Genomic DNA, 20194 nt, shown 5'->3' on the forward strand with positions numbered 1-20194 from the left:
TTTGGCTTTAGCAAATGAGTAACATCAGTTAAAATCATTGTATTAATAAAGACACTTTTAGTTGCAAGTCACTGAAGCCCTGTGAAAATGAGCTTAAGCCAAATAAAAAGATGGGAGGTTTAGCCAATAGCTTTGAGAACCATATGTGAATTTAGACACAATTATTAAACTCATTAGACACATGAGTTTTAGGTATGGCTGGATCCAGGTGCTGAAAAAAAATCATCAAGAATCTACCTGTCTTCATCTATCTTTTTCCCTTTTCTTTTGAGTACAAACCCCCAAGCACTAAAAGAATAGTTTTGCTGAGACTCCCAGACTTGACTGAGGTCCAAATTCATCCCTAGACTAATCACATGATCACTAGTCAAATGCCTATTACTAAAAGAAGGCAGCGGTGAGAATGAAAATAAGGAAGGCTTAGATCCCCAAGAAGAAAAATCAGGGTAATATCACCTGGAGAAGGGACACAGGACAAGCCAAGTCAGCAGATGCCCATGATGACCAAGCAGCCTAGTTCCCTTTCCTCTCTCCCCTACTCACAATCTACTGACTCATTCAGTACACCTCAAAGTCTCCTGACAGAAAGCCCTCCTAGCTTTCCCTCTGCACTCCTACTCAGGCAAAAGTCCTGTTTATCCAACCTCTGTGTCCTCTTACCACACAGTCTCCTAATATCCTGTTCTTTTCCTTCAAAGCACTGATCAGTTCAAGATTGTATAATGACGTGTAACTATTAACCTAGTGTGTATCTTTCTATGAGATTGTAATCTTCAAAGAAATAACATCTTGTTGTCCCAAGAGCCTAGTACAGTCACTGGTACAGTAGGTACTTAGTAAATATGTGTTGATTCATCCACTGGAGATAGTAAGTCCAATCAGACACGGTCCCTGCCTGGCTTCTATGCTAGTGAAGGAGATAGCCGAGTAAATCACTGCTCACAGTCCAACTGCAATGCTTTCTCCAAGAAGGGTGGACCCAAGGGAGTCTAGGGGAGGAACATATAAATCAGAAGGATCCAGGAATGTTTTCCTGAACAGTCATGATGTTGACCTAACTTTAGGAAAATAAGCAAGATGAATGACAGGAGGAAGATGCCCTTAGAATAATGTTAGAAAACAGGGAAATGTAACATAGCCTGATACAGTCCTGGGAGAATTGATGGCCTTGATCTCATTTCATTAGCCACCCAGAATAGGGATAACCATATAGGAATTAGGCCTTTTAGCTAAGACTGTGCCTTTTAAAAAAAAGAAGAAAAGAAAAGAAAGTGAAAGAAAGAAAAGGAAAGAAAAGAAAAGAAAAGAAAAGGGGGCAGTTCTAAAGTAGAGTTTGTTGGACAGAAAAACTAGCTTAAAAGGATAGGGAGGAGCCTTCTGATTACATCAGCAACTGCCACATAGTAGGTCTTCATTAAATGTGTGAATGCCTGTATGAAAGTCATTGGAATCCATCGTTCTGCTTAAAAGCACGAGCAAAGCCAGCCAGGGATATGGCCCATTAAGAATCCAAGCAGACTCCCAAAGGCACACAAAAGAAATAAAGGGCAAAAGAAATTACTTTAAAGCAAGAAGATTTATATAACGCTGTCTGCGTAGAATAAAAATGTGCCCAGCTTTGCATGCCATTTGCTGCCAGGATCTGAGATTGTTACTAAGAAAAGGGTGGGAGGAGGCTGTTGGGAGAAATCAAATGCCAGGCGGAGACACAGGCACAGAGAATTCAACATTGGGGATTTGAAAAGAAGGCCTGGAACACAAGCCTCTTTTGTTTCTCAGGCTTCTCTTAATTACCATGTTCGAGACCTGAGATTTATGAAAAAGGCACTATTCAAAAGGACAATTTACACTCCATTATAGAGAAAGTTCAGTCACAGTCCCCAGTTTCCCCTCTAGTTGCAACCTGAGTCATTTGTGGGATGGCTGTGTTAAGTATGGAGGAGAGCTATAAATGGTTTATAAGTCAGCATGTTGCGTCACAAACTGAAGTGGTTGCTGCTCCCAAGGCTGGGAGCGGAATCATGAATCAGAGTCTAAAGTTCTAGAACAATGTTTGTGAATCAAATCTCACAATGAGTTGCTCTTAATGGCATTCTACAGTGATGCCCTCACCCCCCGATCTCCTCAATGCAAGCCATACCTCATCATGCACATGCATGGAACCTGCAAGCATATCTTTCCAAACTAAGATGGATGAGTTGATGAAAGGGGTCACTTCCAGTCACTTTATCTTAGCTTATCCCACCTTAGATTAAAGGAACACTACCCTTTATTGAAGACTTGCTGTACGGAATATTTCCCCTACTTTCTCCTCAGGATCATTAAATCTGTCAATAATGGCAAAGACTTTAGATCTTATCCCATGCCTTTCTCTATTCTAAGTGTTTTATGCATATATAATCAATTTTATGTCGCACAATCTTATGGGGGGTATTGCTGTCATCCCCTACTTTTCAGATGAAGAAACTGAGGCCCAAAGAGGTTTGGTAATTTCCCAAGGTCACATAACTCTTAAATGGTTATGTCAATTTTGGAACCAAGGTCATTAGGCTCCATAGTCAACACTCCCAACTGCTATGATATGTTGCCTTGTAAGAGAGGGTGCCATCTAAGTCAGATGGAACCATTCCTTGTCACAGCCCCACTCTGTTAACCATTCCTGGTGTCCTCCTACTCACCGCTACCATTCAAGAGATGCTAAAGAAGCTGCCAACCTTGATTAGGCATGAGCCAATCAGCACATCAGTTTTCTCCTGACCTCAGTGATTGGCTCAGAGCTGGGACTGTGACCCAATCAGAGCCAGTGAATCATGATGGAATTTTTCCTGGGGCCTTTGGGAGAAAGAAGTCCTCTGTTCTCTCCTGAGGAGCAAGTGGGGAGTGTGGGGAGACGAGTTACTACAGCACTTTACTGCTATGAAGAGAGACCACTAAGAGGGAGTCAACAGAGAAAGCAGAACAAAGAGAAGACCTCCCAGCACAGGACTATGGGGGCATTGCCAAGAGTACCTAGTGTTGAGCTCATGCCATGCAATATAATGGGAGCCCCTGAAGTTGAGTAAGGCATAGTATTGCCGTGAGCCCATTGGGGCCCTGAATCCAGTGACTCTTGAAGTGTCAAATACCTCCACACTGTGTGGTTCCATGAACCAGTGTATCCCTTTTTAATAGCCAATATGAGTACGGTTTTTTGCAACTTGAATCATAATGCACTATAATCAAAACAATCTCCACAAACCTTATGAAAGGGGAGCCCAAAAGCCCATTAGTTACCAATACTGTGGTGGAATAGTAAGATTTGCTGATCAAAGATAGAACAATGTCTAAGGCTCTCACCATGCTCTAGAACAGAGAAAGAGCAAAATTTCTTAAATTCTCAACCATTCTCAAGTTTTACATTTTTTGTACAAATGGAAAACAGCACAGATAATCCTCCCCAAATGGCTATTAGCAGGTTCATTTTCATCATTACATTTAACTTTAGTTAATGTCAAAATGACTTTAAATGCTCTGTCAGCAGGGCAGAAGGTTGTGGACCAGAAGTTTGTTGAAGATAGGGCAAAGTCAGCTAGGCATCAAAAAATAGCCAGGGGATTTGGATTGGTGAGCTGGTCAAAGAGGACTTTAGCCTTATGTTCGTGTTAATCTCTTATAAAGGAATGTATTTGTAAGTCATTCATATAATTAAAAGTTAACTTTAAAATAGGGTTAAAGGACAAGTCATGTAATTGCATTATCTTAGACAAGTATTATACTTTTTTTGGTAGTTTTATGGTGTTATTAACACAAATATGATGTGCACATAAGCTGTATGTCTATTCATTTTCTTCACTACACAACCTGGAGCCACGATTGGTGATTCTGATGGCCAGCTGAGCTGCTTTTTCCCTAATGGCTTTGTGGTTCTTGGAGGAGACATTGTAAGCACTCTCTGCACAGTAAGATTTGTTACACATTAGCAACACTTCAAGCTCTTTGACAGTTCAGACTAGGAACTTCTGGAAGCCACCAGGCAGCATGTGCTTTGTTTTCTTATTGCTCCCTTAACCAATGTTGGGCATCAAGATCTAGCCCTTGAATCTTCTGAGCACCCTATGGCTCTGGGTTTCTACTAGTTTCACTTAATTTTGACATATGGGTCTGACTGGTACCAGATGAACTTCTTGGTCCTCTTTTTAATGATCTCAGGTTTCACCAGAGGTCTGAGGGTGACTATGATGAAGTAGGAGACCTCTGCCACCTCCTACAGACAGTGCTGAGGAAGAGCTATCATACCTTTCTTTTTTTTTTTAATAGTAGAATCCCTCAAATGAAATGTTACATAAAACACTGTAGTGAACATCTGTTGTTTCCTCTTTTTTGATATAGAGTTCAAAAATATGATAGCTTGCTTCCGGGGACCCATCTTCTCCTATTCACACTTAACTGTGGTTTAGGCACATGGTCCTGGATGAAAATATAATTTGCTTCCTGAGCTCTCCTGGCACATTTCCCACCCACACCCCCACCCCCGACAATTCTAGAAAGAGACAGCAGTGGCATGGTTTTTTAATCTCCCTGAATCCCCTCCCCATCCAAAAAAAAAAAAAAAACAAAAACAAAAAACAGCAGACAGTAACTAGATAGTGAAACCAAAAACAACTGTGGACAACAAGGTCAAATGACAAGGTGTCCCCACAAAATTTAAAAACTCAAGAGAGTGAGGACAACTAGTACCAGTATTACAAAATCTGCATTATATTCACATTGATACAGGAGAAAGCAGAGGGAAGAAACAGGGCAACTGATGGGATGGCAAAATTGTATTTATGGAAGGCAGAATGGGCTGATTCAAGCAAAGCAGATGAAGCAACAGACGGTTTGCCTGTTCCAATATTGGATGAGTACAAGGGGTCTCCGATAAGATCTGAAGAGGCTGGAGCAGTTTAAACAACATGGATTCCTAAAGCTAATTGACCAAGTTCCCTTCCACAAAATTGATGAAAAATATAAACTAGTATTTCAAAACTAGCTAAAAGATACTTGAAAAGATACAAGGTATCAAAGATTAACATGAATCAGAACTAGAAAAATATTGCAGTTAAGTGACAAAACTTAAGGAAAATTCAGAATAAAAGTGATTTCAGAAATAAAACTAAACCAGAAAGAAACAAGAGTATATATAGACTATAGATATTGCCTTATATGAGAAGTAGAAGGTGAAAAAAGAAAGCTTTTAAAGAATAAAGAGAAAGAAGATTTGATAGAAAGTGACAAACATTGAAGACATGTAAATAATATATAACATGTTTTTTAGGGGTTACTGCAAATGAAAACCAAACCAAGGCAACAACATGACAAATAGTAAAAATAATTATTCAAGAAAACTTTCTTAAAATAAAGATTTTAAACTACATTTTGAAAAGGCACCCCTTAAAACTGAAAATATTGACCCAGAAAGACAAACACTAAGACATATTCTAAACTTCAAAGAGAAAGAATAAAATTGATCCTTTTTTGTATCTAGGCCAAAAGGCCAAATGAATTATAATGGAAAGAAAATTAGATTTCCACTAGACTTTCAACAGCAATTCTTTATGCTGGAAGAAAATAGAGTCACATATTTAACATATCAAGGAAAGAAAATGTGAGCCAAAGATTTTGTATCCAACTGAGTATAAAGGGCACAGAAACAAACAACCTGCTATCAACATGCCAAAACTCAGGGAATCTTGCCCAGAATTGTAGTCATTTTGAAAAAGGGTTGGTTGTGATTAAGATGAAACATGAATTACTTCTGAGTGGCCGGCAAAGTTCCATCTCTTATTGTAAGTGGTGGTTATAAGAGTGTTCACTTTATGTTAATTTTCAAAGCCATATGTTATGATTGGTATAGTTTTCTGTATATGTGTTTTATTTTTTAATAAAACTTTTAAGGGGCACCTGGGTGGCTCAGTCAGTTGAGCATCTGACTCTTGATTTGGGCTCAGGTCATGATCCCAGGATCATGGGATCCAGGCCCATGTTGGGCTCCTTGCTGGTCATGGAGCCTGTTGAGGATTCTCTCTCTCTCTCTCTCTCTCTCTCTCTCTCTCTCTCTCTCTCTCCCCCTCTGCCCCTCTACATTGCTCTCTTTCTCTCTCTCTCTCAAATAAAATTTAAAAATTAAAATTAAAAAAAAGCTTAAAAACAACAAACATAGGGGCACCTGAGTGGCTCAGTCAGTTTAAGCGGCCAACTCTTAATCTCAGCTCAGGTCATGATCTCACAATCATGAGATCAAGCCCCACATCAGGCTCCATGCTAAGCATGGAGCCTGCTCAAGATTCTCTCTCTCCATCTCCCTATGCCCCCCACCACTTGCTCACAGGCACATGTGCGTGCTCTCTTTCAAAAAAGTAAAATAAAACATTAGACAATTACATTTAGAGAAATTTGAATATGAACCAAAGATAATATTAGGAAACTATTGTTGTTAAATTTTTAGGTATGAAATAAGGGCATTGCAGTTATATAGTACAATGTTCTTATTTTTTGGAGATGCATGCTGAAGAATTTACTTTATTATTATTTTTTCAATATATGAAGTTTATTGTCAAATTGGTTTCCATACAACATCCAGTGCTCATCCCAAAAGATGCCCTCCTCAATACCCATCACCCACCCTCCCCTCAACCCTCAGTTTGTTCTCAGTTTTTAAGAGTCTCTTATGCTTTGGCTCTCTTCCACTCTAACCTCTTTTTTTTTTTTCTTCCCCTCCCCCATGGGTTTCTGTTAGTTTCTCAGGATCCACATAAGAGTGAAACCATATGGTATCTGTCTTTCTCTGTATGGCTTATTTCACTTAGCATAACACTCTCCAGTTCCATCCACGTTGCTACAAACGGCCATATTTCATTCTTTCCCATTGCCACGTAGTACTCCATTGTGTATATAAACCACAATTTCTTTATCCATTCATCAGTTGATGGACATTTAGGCTCTTTCCATAATCTGGCTATTGTTGAGAGTGCTGCTATAAACATTGGGGTACAAGTGCCCCTATGCATCAGTACTCCTGTATCCCTTGGGTAAATTCCTAGCAGTGCTATTGCTGGGTCATAGGGTAGGTCTATTTTTAATTTTCTGAGGAACCTCCACACTGCTTTCCAGAGCAGCTGCACCAATTTGCATTCCCACCAACAGTGCAAGAGGGTTCCCGTTTCTCCACATCCTCGCCAGCATCTATAGTCTCCTGATTTGTTCATTTTGGCCACTCTGATTGGTGTGAGGTGATATCTGAGTGTGGTTTTGATTTGTATTTCCCTGATGAGGAGCGACATTGAGCATCTTTTCATGTGCCTGTTGGCCATCTGGATGTCTTCTTTTGAGAAGTGTCTATTCATGTTTTCTGCCCATTTCTTCACTGGGTTATTTATTTTTCGGGTGTGGAGTTTGGTGAGCTCTTTATAGATTTTGGATACTAGCCCTTTGTCCGATATGTCATTTGCAAATATCTTTTCCCATTCTGTTGGTTGCCTTTTAGTTTTGTTGGTGGTTTCCTTTGCTGTGCAGAAGCTTTTTATCTTCATAAGGTCCCAATAGTTCATTTTTGCTTTTAATTCCCTTGCCTTTGGGGATGTGTCAAGTAAGAAATTGCTACGGCTGAGGTCAGAGAGGTCTTTTCCTGCTTTCTCCTCTAGGGTTTTGATGGTCTCCAGTCTCACATTCAGGTCCTTTATCCATTTTGAGTTTATTTTTGTGAATGGTGTGAGAAAGTGGTCTAGTTTCAATCTTCTGCATGTTGGTGTGCAGTTCTCCCAGCACCATTTGTTAAAGAGACTGTCTTTTTTCCATTGGATGTTCTTTCCTGCTTTGTCAAAGATGAGTTGGCCATACGTTTGTGGGTCTAGTTCTGGGGTTTCTATTCTATTCCATTGGTCTATGTGTCTGTTTTTGGGCCAATACCATGCTGTCTTGATGATGACAGCTTTGTAGTAGAGGCTAAAGTCTGGGATTGTGATGCCTCCTGCTTTGGTCTTCTTCAAAATTCAAAATAGCCTTCAAAAGGCTATTCGGGGCCTTTTGTGGTTCCATATGAATTTTAGGATTGCTTGTTCTAGTTTCGAGAAGAATGCTGGTGCAATTTTGATTGGGATTGCATTGAATGTGTAGATAGCTTTGGGTAGTATTGACATTTTGACAATATTTATTCTTCCAATCCATGAGCACAGAATGTTTTTCCATTTCTTTATACCTTCTTCAATTTCCTTCATAAGCTTTCTATAGTTTTCAGCATACAGATCTTTTACATCTTTGGTTAGGTTTATTCCTAGGTATTTTATGCTTCTTGGTGCAATTGTGAATGGCATCAGTTTCTTTGTCTTTCTGTTGCTTCATTATTAGTGTATAAGAATGCAACTGATTTCTGTACATTGATTTTGTATCCTGCAACTTTGCTAAATTCATGTATCAGTTCTAGCAGACTTTTGGTGGAGTCTATCGGATTTTCCATGTATAATATCATGTCATCTGCAAAAAGTGAAAGCTTAACTTCATCTTTGCCAATTTTGATGCCTTTGATTTCCTTTTGTTGTCTGATTGCTGATGCTAGAACTTCCAACACTATGTTAAACAACAGCGGTGAGAGTGGACATCCCTGTCGTGTTCCTGATCTCAGGGAAAAAGCTCTCAGTTTTTCCCCACGAAGAATTTACTTTAATTTACCTTTTAAATGCTTTAGCAAAAACAAAAATCAATGTCAAGTCACATTTTGTTATTTTAATTTCTGAGATATAATAAATATAGTATTATGTATTATATACAGATGTTAAATCTTACAAAGAAATGAGTTTTGATAAATGCCATTATTCTATCAAAATACAGAATATTTTCCTCAGAACATTTCCTCCTGCCTTTTCCAAATCAATCTTCTCTCCAGCCCCTCACTGAGGGAGCCACTGTTCTGATTATCTCTTTCACCATAGATCAGTTTTACCTGATGTAGGACTTCATATAGTGGAGTTATGTAACACACAATCTTTAGACACATTTCTTTTTTTATATCTTAATATCCCTAAAAATTGGAATGTATCTTAGAGATTGGTGGTGTTTAAACAATTAATAGCAGTGTTTTATTTTATTTTCATGTAAAATAACGGGGTGTCTTACAATCAGTGTCATCTTTGATTTGATGAATTATTTATATATAAATGAATCAAATATAGCAAAAATGTTAACAGTTGCTGAATCTTGGTGGATATATGAATGTCCTACTTTTCTATGAGTTTGAGCATTTTTACATGAAAAAGTTTACTAAATAAATAAATAAAAGGATACCACAATTGTTATCCCCTGCTTTGGCCTTTTTTCCTCCTTAATTAAAGTGACCCTTAAATAATGGAATTAGCTGGAGCCTTTCTTGACCTCTGTGAGACCCTGACTACAGTAGGGACATGGGTGCTCTAGACTAGTACAAGTCTTTGTAGAATTTGCCTTTTTCTCAGATATGTTATTATTCTATGCTCTATTTTTCCAAAATTTTCAAAAGCTTCTGTCCTCTGTGTCCTGAGAAAGAGGAGCTCTGCACTTGTGATCAAAGTGCCTAGTCAGGTATCAAATCCAGCATGCTGAGGGCCTGAGTCTGAGAAAAGAAAGAAAAGCTAGGGCCCAGAACTAGCACCTTGAAACTGGAAGACCACGGTACTGGTTCTCTAAGTATAGACTTGCTTCCAGTTCCTCCTTATGAATAATTATAAATCCATATAATGGGTACAGAATATATAAAGATGGAATTTTGACATTAATAATATAAAGTTTGGGAAGATGGAGCCATATAGAAGTAGAGTTTTTGTATGTGATTATAGTTAAGTTGGTATCAATTTAAAAATAGACTGTTATGGGGTGCTGTAATATATATATATAATATATATATTATTATATTATATATAATGAGATATATAGATTAATATATATAATATATATATATATATATTAATATATATATAATGAAATATTTTTTAATGTTTACTTATTTTGAGAGGGGGGAGGGTCAGAGAGAGAGGTAAAGAGAGAGAATCCCAAGCAGGCTCTGTGCTCAGTGTGGAGCCTAATGTGGGGTTCCATCCCATGACCATGAGATTAAGATCTGAACCGATATCAAGAGTTGGGAGCTTAACCAACTAAAGCCACCCAGGCATCCCTATATATATCATGGAATATTATTCAGCCATAAAAAAATAATGAAATCTTGCCATTTGTAACGACATGGATAGAGCTAGAGAGTATAATGCTAAGCGAAATGTCAGTCAGAAAAAGATAAATACTATATGATGTCACTCATATGTGGAATTTAAGAAACAAATGAGCAAAGAAAAAAAGACAGACAAACCAAGAAACAGACTTTTTTTAAAAAAAATTTTTTTAACATTTATTTATTTTTGAGACAGAGAGAGACAGAGCATGAACGGGGGAGGGTCAGAGAGAGGGAGACACAGAATCTGAAACAGGCTCCAGGCTCTGAGCTGGCAGCACAGAGCCCGACACGGGGCTCGAACTCACGGACTGCGAGATCATGACCTGAGCCGAAGTCGGCTGCTTAACCAACTGAGCCACCCAGGCGCCGCAGAGACAGACTCTTTACTACAGAAAACAAACTGATGGTTACCAGAGGGGAGGTGGGTGGGGATGTGGATGAAATAGGTGATAGGGATTAAAGAGACACTTATGATGATGAAAAAAAGTAAAATGAAATGATAAAACAAAACATATGTGGTCTTTGTTCTCAGTTCCCGGCACAGAGCTTCTAAAACCCTTGGAATATCATGAGTAATAGGAGTGTCTTTAGTTATTCATAATGAGTCCCTCTTAACCATATCTGAGTTTATGCTAAGAAGGTGGCTGAAGGTGAGCCCTTAGATAATTTCAAGGGAGGAGCTGGCCATGCACCATGATTAGAGGATTGGAACTTTCAGCAAATTCCAGGGAGGTGAGTGAGTCTAGACATTGAGTTCAATCACCAATGGTCAATGATGTAATCAATCATGCCTATCTAATGAAGCCTTGATAAAAACTGAAACAAGGAGGCTAGGGGAGCTTGTGGGTTGGTGAATATTGATTTGCTGGGAGGATGTGTTGCAGGATTTTTTACCTCAATACCCAGTGTTCGTTGTCTCGCTGCTTCAAAGAATGAAGAGGTGGACACAGAAAGAGCAGCTTGCAAAAGTTTATTAGAGTATGAGATCAGAAAGGAAGAATAGTAGAAAAGCTCTCTTTACAGAGAGGAGGCATTGAAAGTGAATGCCTGCAACTATAGGCAAGGGTCCTTGTTTTTCTGGTCGTCCTCTCCTTTCCTTCCCCCTTGATCCTTCTCAGGTTCTACCCTTATTGGCTTGATAGCTCTAGGTGCTGGGTTGTCCATTCCTGATTGGCTCATTTCCATTGTATGAGGGGTGGTCTATGGCCATACTGTTCCTTGTGGGTCATACGTTTTATGGTCTATTACTTATTTTTAGTCAGGTCTTTGTCAAATTCCTGAGGGGAATCTTAGGGGGAGGAGATGTGTCTTACATTCTTAAGAGGAACCTTATGCCCAAGGGGCTTTGCTGTGGTCAGATGCTCCCAGCTATTCCCCTCTCTGAACATGTGACCCCTTGACCCCTAACTGCCTTTAGGAATTGGGACAAGACCAACAGATCTTAACTGCTTCCTGCTGAAGGGCGAGCAGGGAGGGGTGGGTGATGACAGAAAGACAGTCAGGGCAGGTTCAGCGGTTGATCCAGATGTCTGATATAATGGGAGGGTGTTTGGAAAATCTGCACTAGCAAAATTTTGTTGGATGTCTTATTTTTTTTTGGCATATAAAACAGCATCTACAAATGACATACAAAAAGAATATTAGACCAACAAACATCAATATTCCAAATGTAATGCCTCCTAGGGAGGAAGCCACACCATAGGAAGGAAAGACACATTGCAGCCATCAAAAAAATCCCTGGCGTGTCTGGTCATATTTTTTATTAATTTGACTATAGTTTTTCCTCTCTTTCCCATACTTATTTGGATCTTGTAATAGTGTTGATTAGAATAACTAAGTACCTGAACTAGATTTTGGTTCTCAATCTTCAAATCTTCCTTTGGCCATCCAGTTTCTATAGGAACAACTCCATCAGGTGTAATTTTACCTCAAGGAAAGATTGACCTTTGATATCCAGATTGCTGTAAGTTTAGGCAATTGTTTGTCTGTCCTGGAGCTAGTAGTTTCTAATTCAGTCATAGTTTCTGTAGTTTCTAATTTAGTCATAATGTCTCTTTCTAGCAAGGGAGTGAGGCTCTCTGGCATTATCAAAAAAGAATGTGAAAAAATCAAGTCTCCCCATATGCACCCCAGTGGCTGAGAAAAAAAATTTAGTCTTAAATTTTCTGGAGATGCCTCTAATAGTTACACTGCATTTGGATAGTTGGCCAGGAGGTGGAAAGGACAAAAAATGTGGCTCCAGTGTCAAGAAGGAAATCAACCATTTTTCCTTCTATATCTAGAGTTACCTGAGGTTCTGGATTTCCAATAAGTAATTGGTTGGGGGGAGCCACTGTAAAGAACCCTGGGCAGCATCAGTCCCTTTCAGGGACATTGGTTATCTGAGCCCTTGCAGATTGAGGTCCCTGAAGGCATTCAGATCTCCAGTGACTGTCTCCACACAAGGGGCGTGGCTTATGGGTTTCGACTTCAATTGTCCCCTCTGAGGACATTCTCATTTCCAGTGCCCTGAAAGGCCACATAATTGGCCCATGATAATTAATGAGTTGCTCATCCCCATATCTCTCAACCGCTACCAGAACCCCATGTTTCAGCACTAAGAGTCTGACCTGTATCTTTCCAGGTCAACTCAAAAACATATGTGATATTCTGAAAGGCCTCTATATACTTACCTGGATCATCAGAAAATTTACCTAGATCTCCTTTTATCTGTCTTGAATCTTGTAATGAAAAAGGTACTTGTAATCTTATCATAGTGGTGCCTCTTTGTGTCCCTTCTCCTGGCACTCTAACTTCTTGTAGGGGAAACACACCTGTTACATTATGGGGAGGGCCTGAGTAAGGTGGGCAGCAGGGAGCAGAAATGCACATTTGTGGGTTTTTTTCTTTTAAGTCTGGATATATAGATCGAGGACCCAAGGAGGAGGAAGTTGAGGTGGAAGATTTCCCTTCCTCCTTCTCTAGGTCTGCTTTGGGTACAGGTAATGGGCCCTTAATTGTTTCTTCTCCTGATTTCTGGACCTTGGAAAGGGCTGCCAATAAGCCAGGGTTGACCTTGCATTGCATACACATGTCCCAATTTTTCTCTTAAAGCCCCAAAACATCAAACATAGGGGACTTCTCCCCATTTCCCCTCATGTTTACAAAACAAGTCCAATTGTAGGATAGTACTATAATTGGTATTTCCCCCTGGCGGCCAGGTTTCCTCCTCCAATTTGTACTCAGGCCAAGCCTCCATGCAAAAGAAAGTGAGTTGCTTTTTCAGAATGCATCCCAAAGGAGTTTGGCCTTGGTTGGGGAATTGCTCAGCTATAGAAAAAAGGGGAAAAGGCATCCCTTATCTCAATTTCCTATGACTGGCCAGGAGAAAACTCATCTCCTGACCCCAATTGTTGGCCAGGAGAAACTTCATCTCCTGGCCCTGCATTTTGGCTGGCTATGTGAATGGCAGCCATAAGCCCTGTCAGTCTCGTGAGGTGCTGGGAGGTACGTTTACCCGGGCTTGACCCTACCTCCAAGAGCTGGCCTGTCTTCCTCACTTTTTCCTACCCCTCCATTTCCCACCTGCAGGACTTTGGGGGTATCTACTACAAGCAAGACTCCCTTGGTTGTAGAAGGATGCACTAATTTTATTTTGGCCCAACAGCAATTTACATATCGATCATCAGCTGTTGAAGGGGGGTGCTGTAAGGGCCAAAGTCAAGGTCTAGTCCCCTGCCCCTTTCAGCAATGCCCACATAAATATGTTCCAGCTATATGGGTGTCCATTTTAAAGTCACTAGATTGGTACAAGTCAGCATACACTGAGCTAAGTGTAACAAAATGGCTCCCATGTGTCCTGGTAAAAGGCCTTCATGTCATAGTCATCCATCCTTCAGGCATGGGGTGCATCCATTCCTCTGCTTTGCAGAAACAACACAAATGTGGAGCATTTGGAGGCCAGCAGTGAGGGTATCGCTGTCATTTCCCCAGTTTTTGGATCAAAGGAGGGGCAATTATAATCTTATATCAGTGTATATCATTTTAACCTTAGTCCATCCTGACCACACATAAAATTCCTTTCCAAAGATTTCCCTTCATGAACCTTCTACAACTTTTCTTTGCATCCAAATTTTGTCCCAAGCCATCTCTCTCCAAAGAACCAGTTTCACTTTAGGACAAAATTACTTCCTTTTACTTCAACAAAAATGTATTTCCATTCCTTATGTTGTTCTTACACATCTACTTTTCTATATACAGAGTTGCTTTCCTTATATCCATCAGTCTTAACCACATCTATAGAATTTTAACTCTTAGAAACCTTAGTCTCCAGTGAAAACTCAGTAGTAACCAGTGAACTGTTACATCAGAATTCCTTAAATGGCAAACTTATGAATCAATAAAGCACAAAGCATGTTTTCCAACAGACCCAAATATCCTTAGTTTTTCTGCAATAAGTCAAAAGCACAAACCTATGTTTAGTAAATAATGTTTCAGCATTCCATCCAATTTGGAAGAGGCCTAAATGTCCAATGAATTTAATCCAGTTTATCATCCAAGAAAAAGTTAATAGTTTCAGGTTATCAAAGACCTGAAAGCTATCTATCTTAATGATTACCCATGAAAACTTTGAGACAGACCAAATTAACTATCATTTTAAGTCATCTTTTTGCTAGCAAACTGTGACAGACATAACATGAGCTTATTTGACCTTCAGTAAACCTAGGTAGAAAAAGTTTTTTGGATTTAGTGCTGATAACTCTAAAGACATGTCTATCTTAAAGATGTTTGTTTTTTTTTAATTTTTTTTTAACGTTTATTTATTTTTGAGACAGAGAGAGACACAGCATGAACGGGGGAGGGGCAGAGAGAGAGGGAAACACAGAATCCGAAGCAGGCTCCAGGCTCTGAGCCATCAGCCCAGAGCCGGACGCGGGGCTCGAACTCACTGACCGTGAGATCGTGACCTGAGCCGAAGTCGGACGCTTAACCGAATGTCTATCTTAATTAAACCAATAAACTAAAATCTGTTTAAATACTGAATATGTTCCACCTGTGTCCATTTAAAAGTCAATCAATTTGTTCACCATTGTTAATTTTTATCTGGGGCACCAGTGGGGAAATCTGAAGTAAGCGGTACAAGTAAGGGGTTTTTTTTTGCCCCTGGACAGCAAAGGAGGAGTTAGAGCCAGTGGTCCCTGAGGCACCAAGGATTGTATAAGAACCAGTTTGTAGGCCGCACCCAAGGTGGGGCAGAAACAGGAATAGAGAGGGGAAGATGAAGAGGTGAGGTTCATAAAGAAGCCTGGACACAGATAAAAGCCCAGAGGGCTAAGAGAGCGGTCTCCTGGTCCTGCAGCCTGTCAGCTCAGACAGATGAGCAGATGCAGATATTTTTCTTCTCCCACCAACAAGTGGAAATGGGCAGTCCTTGTCAGGCCAGAAAAGATGGGGGAGTTCCTAGAAACAAAAGGAGTTTTGGCAGCTGCTTGGGAATATTCCTTACTTAAAGTCCCCATCCCGAGGTAGACTAACCAGAGACAGTTGGCTCTAATTATCATCTGCATCTTGAGGGAGCCTGCCAAATGTCTTCTCTCCCATCCACTCCATGGACATCAGGGGCAGGAGGAGGGTGGTGAGCCCAGGTGGCATGGAAGTCAGTGCTGCTCTCTGCTCTGGAAGAGACATTTGAAAATCAAAGATCCAAAAAATGGGGACCTGGGAGGTGAGCCATGCCAGAGTGTCAAAAATGGAAGCAAGCACAGGACTGCCTTCCACTGTAGTTAGGAAACTTGTGAGTAAGACCCCTTGGAAGTCATCCAGATAACTCCTGGAGAATATCCAAGGGATCAGTCCTGGGCTCTTCCACCCATTTCCCAAAGGGAGAGGCTGGCCAAGACAGAAAGAGAATTCCACTGGTTACCCAAATGGATGATCAGGGATCAGGTCCTGCCAAAGGCCTTCAAGCATCCATCAAAAAGTCACCTTGGTCAGGACCCATCAGTTGCTGTTTGGCCTCCCCTGAGCCCATGCATCCAGAACTTTTTCTCAAAAGGAAATTGGGGCTCCACCACACTGACATTCCCAATTATATTGGGAGATCAGGTGCCCATTATTTAGTTTGAGAGTTTTATTTATGATAGAAAAGGGGGGGGGTGCTGGCTACTCTTTACTTATGGTTGGAAGACATTGATATCCCAGACAAGCCCCCAAAGAAATGCTGTAGGATTTTTTACCTCAATACCCAGGTTTTGTTGTCTCACCACTTTGAAGAATGAAGAGGTGGACACAGGATGAGAAGCAGGAAAAAGCTTATTAGAGTATAAGGTCAGAAAGGAATAGTAGGAAAGCTCTTTTTGCAGAGAGGGGGTATTTGAAAGTGAATGCCTTTGACTACAGGCAAGGGTCCATGTTTTATAAGGTTCTGGTCGCTCTCCATCCCTTCCCCCTTGTTCCTTCTCGGGTTCTTCCCTTATTGGCTTGATAGCTCTAGGTGCTGGGTTGTCCATTCCTGTTTGGCTCATTTCCATTGTATGAGGGGTGGCCTATGGCCACATCATTCCTTGTGGGTCTACTTATAGATGTTTTATGATCTACTACTTATTTTTAGTCAGGTCTTTTGTCAAATTCTTGAGGGAAACCTGAGGGGGAGTAGATGATATCTGTTACATTCTTAAGAGGAACTTTATGCCCAACAAGCTTTGCTGTGGTCAGATGCTCCCAGCATTGTTCCAAAACATGTGTTTTTCCCCACCCAGGGACCTCACGTCATAATCTTTCCCTCTCTGCCTACTAAATCCTATCTTTTCCTATCATAGCTGGCTCGCCCAAAGAGGGCATGGAAGCTCTGTGCCGTCGCACCCGCCCATACTTTGCCCTGTTCATCTCTTCCATTTAGCTACTCCTGAGTTGTATTCTTTATCATACAATTGTAATCATAAGTATAGTGCTTTCCTGAGTTCTGTGAGTCATTCTAGAGAATTATTGAGCCTGAGTGGAGTGTCTCAGGAACACTTGAGTTTGTAGTTGTTTAGGCAGAGTGCAGGTAGCTTGGAGACTCTACTTGTGACTAGTGTCAAAGTGGGAGCAGTCTTGTGGGACTGAGCCTTTGAAGTCTTAGGTTCAAATTTCAGCTCTGCCACTTATTAGCTATGTGATTGTCACAAGTAGCCCAATCTTTCTGAACATCAGTATTCCTGTCTATGTAATGGGGATCATAGTAGTAAGTATGTCATTGGGTTGTTCTGAAGCTTGTATGAGACAATGCAGTAGAGTGCTTAATACAGAACCTGACACATTTAAAATGCTTAATAAATATTAGCTATAATTAAAAAATATTATTAATAAAGAAAGCTTTGTGCCAAACCCAAATCACAGATAATGTTCTAGGTAAATATCTGTGCCTGTGTCCCCAGGCATAAAACAAGAAGCAGATTTCCTTTCTTAAAATTTCTTAAAACACAGAAGAGTCTGAAGAATGAACAAGAGCTAGAATTTAAAAGCTAAAAGAGGGGTGCCTGGGTGGCTCAGTTGGTTAAGCCTCCGACTCTTGGTTTTAGCTCAGGTCATGATCTCACAGTTACCGAGTTCAAGCCCCCAACAAGCTTGTGCTCACAGCACGAAGCCTGCTTGGGATTCTCTCTCTCTGCCCCTCTGCCCTGTGCATGCACTCTCTCTCAAAAAAAAAAAAAAACCAACAACAACAAAACCCCCCAAAAAGAAAACAAAAAAACAACAAAAAAAACACATAAAGTTGAAAGTAAACTTTTTTTTTTTTTTAATCTAAAAGAATAAATGAGAACTACAAAACAAGGCCTTGCAGGGCACCTGGGTGGCTGTCGTTTAAGCTTCTAACTTTGGCTCAGGTCATGATCTCATGGTTTGTGAGTTTGAGGCCCACATTGGGCTCTTGCTGACAGCTCAGAGCCTGAAGCCTGCTTCGGATTCTGTGTCTCTTTCTCTCTCTGCCCTCCCCCACTTGTGCTCTGTCTCTCAAAAATAAATAAATGTAAAAAAAAATTTTTTTAATAAAAAAATAAACATTAAAAGTTTTTTTTTTCAAAGCATAAGACCTTGCATAAATATTTTTTTCTCCTAAGTTCCTAGGTCCTGAAACTATTTTGCAAGCCTCTCTAGGTGAAAGATTATGTGGCTTCATGAAGAAAATATATGGGAAAAGTTGGAGAATAAACCAGCTGGAGATACTGATTCAAGCATTGCTTAATATTTTGTCTGTGCTTTAAGGCACTGAATAGCTAAAATCACTGAGTTTGCTGCTAAGGGTTTTCTTTATATTGGTCTCTTGGACTGTTTCTGAAGTCTCCCAAATGTCCTTCATGGAAAAAGTAAAGTCAGAGTCCTCATACCCCCGCAGGACCAGGAAGCAAGAAATCAAGGAATGTGGAACAACAAATACACTGAATGAAAGAGGCTGTATTTGCTCCTGAAGCTTATACAATTGCTCTTTCTCCTTTGCTTTTCTACCATTTCCTCTCCTCATGTTCAGTACTTTCTGTATTTTTTTGATTTGGCTGCTAAGACCACAACATTCTGCCTCTGCTTTGACATGTTGTCAATGCAATACTGAACTGTAAATATTGCTTTTGTGAAATGTCTTTATTCTGTCTCAATCTCTGTAAATTACACTTATGTTGAACATGCCAGTTGCCTTGTCTAGCTTGGCTTTGTATCTTTACAAGTTTATCTTTAACCCACTTTGCAGGTCATTTCGAAAGCTTTACTGATACGTGTGTCCTGGCTATTAGCTCAACTCAACTAATATTTGCTTGTTAGGGAGGCAATAATTTGCCTCAAATTGACTCAGAGCAGATGGATCTCAATGAAATTCCCTGCTAATTTTCTCCTCAAATCTCAACACTGACTTTTTAAAAAAATGACCTTTATTTAGAAAGGGAACCATGAGGAGCAAGGATAGAAGCTGACTGGTTTGTGGCAGAGACAGAGGGAGATGGAGAAGCCTGAGCAAATGCTCCCAGATCCACTCACAGTAGCCATCTCTGAAATAACACCACAACAGTCTAAGAGTTACACTGTTTCCCTTTTTAAACTTTCCTGTGGGGCACCTGGGTGCCTCAGTCAATAGCTTCTGATTTCTGCTCAGGTCATGATCTCACATCTTCTCTCTCTCTCTCACCTCTGTCTCTGCCCCATCCCCTTTCATTCTTGCTGTCTCTCTCTCTAAATAAATAAAAAAAAAAAAATTTTCTTGCAACATACAGGAAATCCTTGTGATTACTTTTTATTATGGTAAAATATACATAAAATTTACTATTTTGAGCATTTTTAAATTTTATTTTATTTATTATTATTATTATTATTATTATTATTATTATTTGGAGAGACATAGAGAGCAGGGGAGGGGCAGAGAGGGAGACAGAGCATCCAAAGCTGGCTCCTCACTGTCAGCATGGAGCCGGATACAGGGCTTGAACCTACAAACAGTGAGGTCATGACCTTTTTAAGTTTTTTAAAATTTATTTATTTTGAGAGAGAGAAAGAGAGAGAGAGCACTAGTAGGGGAGTGCAGAGAGAGGGGGAAAGAGAATCCCAAGCAGGATCCACGCTGTCAGCACAGAGGCCCACACAGGGCTCCAATCCATAAACTGTGAGAGCATAGCCTGAGCCAAAATCAAGAGTTGGCCGCTTAACCAACTAAGCCACCCAGGTGCCCCTTATCATTATTTTTTAAAACATTGACAGTATGTTAAGCAAAAGGAAAAATTAGTCATCAATAAGCCCACCACTCAAAGATAACCATCATTAACAATGGACTGTTTATTCTTTCAGATTTTCAAATCTATCCTAATATCCATTTAAAAAAAAGAAGTTTAAAAATATCATTTTAGGGGCACCTGGCTGGCTCAGTCTATAAAGCATGCAACTCTTAATCCAGGGATCATGAATTCAAGCTCCATGTTGGGCATAGAGCCTACTTAGAAAGAAAGAAAGAAAGAAAGAAAGAAAGAAAGAAAGAAAGAAAGA

General features: G+C 40.1%; 1 protein-coding gene and 1 pseudogene across 1 annotated transcript in view; one reads left to right on the forward strand and one right to left on the reverse strand.

The window, feature by feature from the left end:
* Positions 1–3815: 3815 nt before the first annotated feature.
* LOC125915397 (uncharacterized) lies at positions 3816–13285 on the reverse strand (annotated as a pseudogene).
* A 2355-nt stretch (positions 13286–15640) lies between these two features.
* Positions 15641–20194, forward strand: part of LOC125915398 (60S ribosomal protein L30-like) — a 5128-nt gene continuing 574 nt past the window's right edge. The window contains exon 1 of the mRNA XM_049621208.1: positions 15641–15717. Within this exon, the coding sequence (XP_049477165.1) occupies positions 15641–15717 (77 nt within the window). The remainder of the gene's footprint in view (positions 15718–20194) is intronic.

This window comes from Panthera uncia (assembly GCF_023721935.1).
Source record: "Panthera uncia isolate 11264 chromosome E2 unlocalized genomic scaffold, Puncia_PCG_1.0 HiC_scaffold_19, whole genome shotgun sequence".
Taxonomy (NCBI): Eukaryota; Metazoa; Chordata; class Mammalia; order Carnivora; family Felidae; genus Panthera; species Panthera uncia.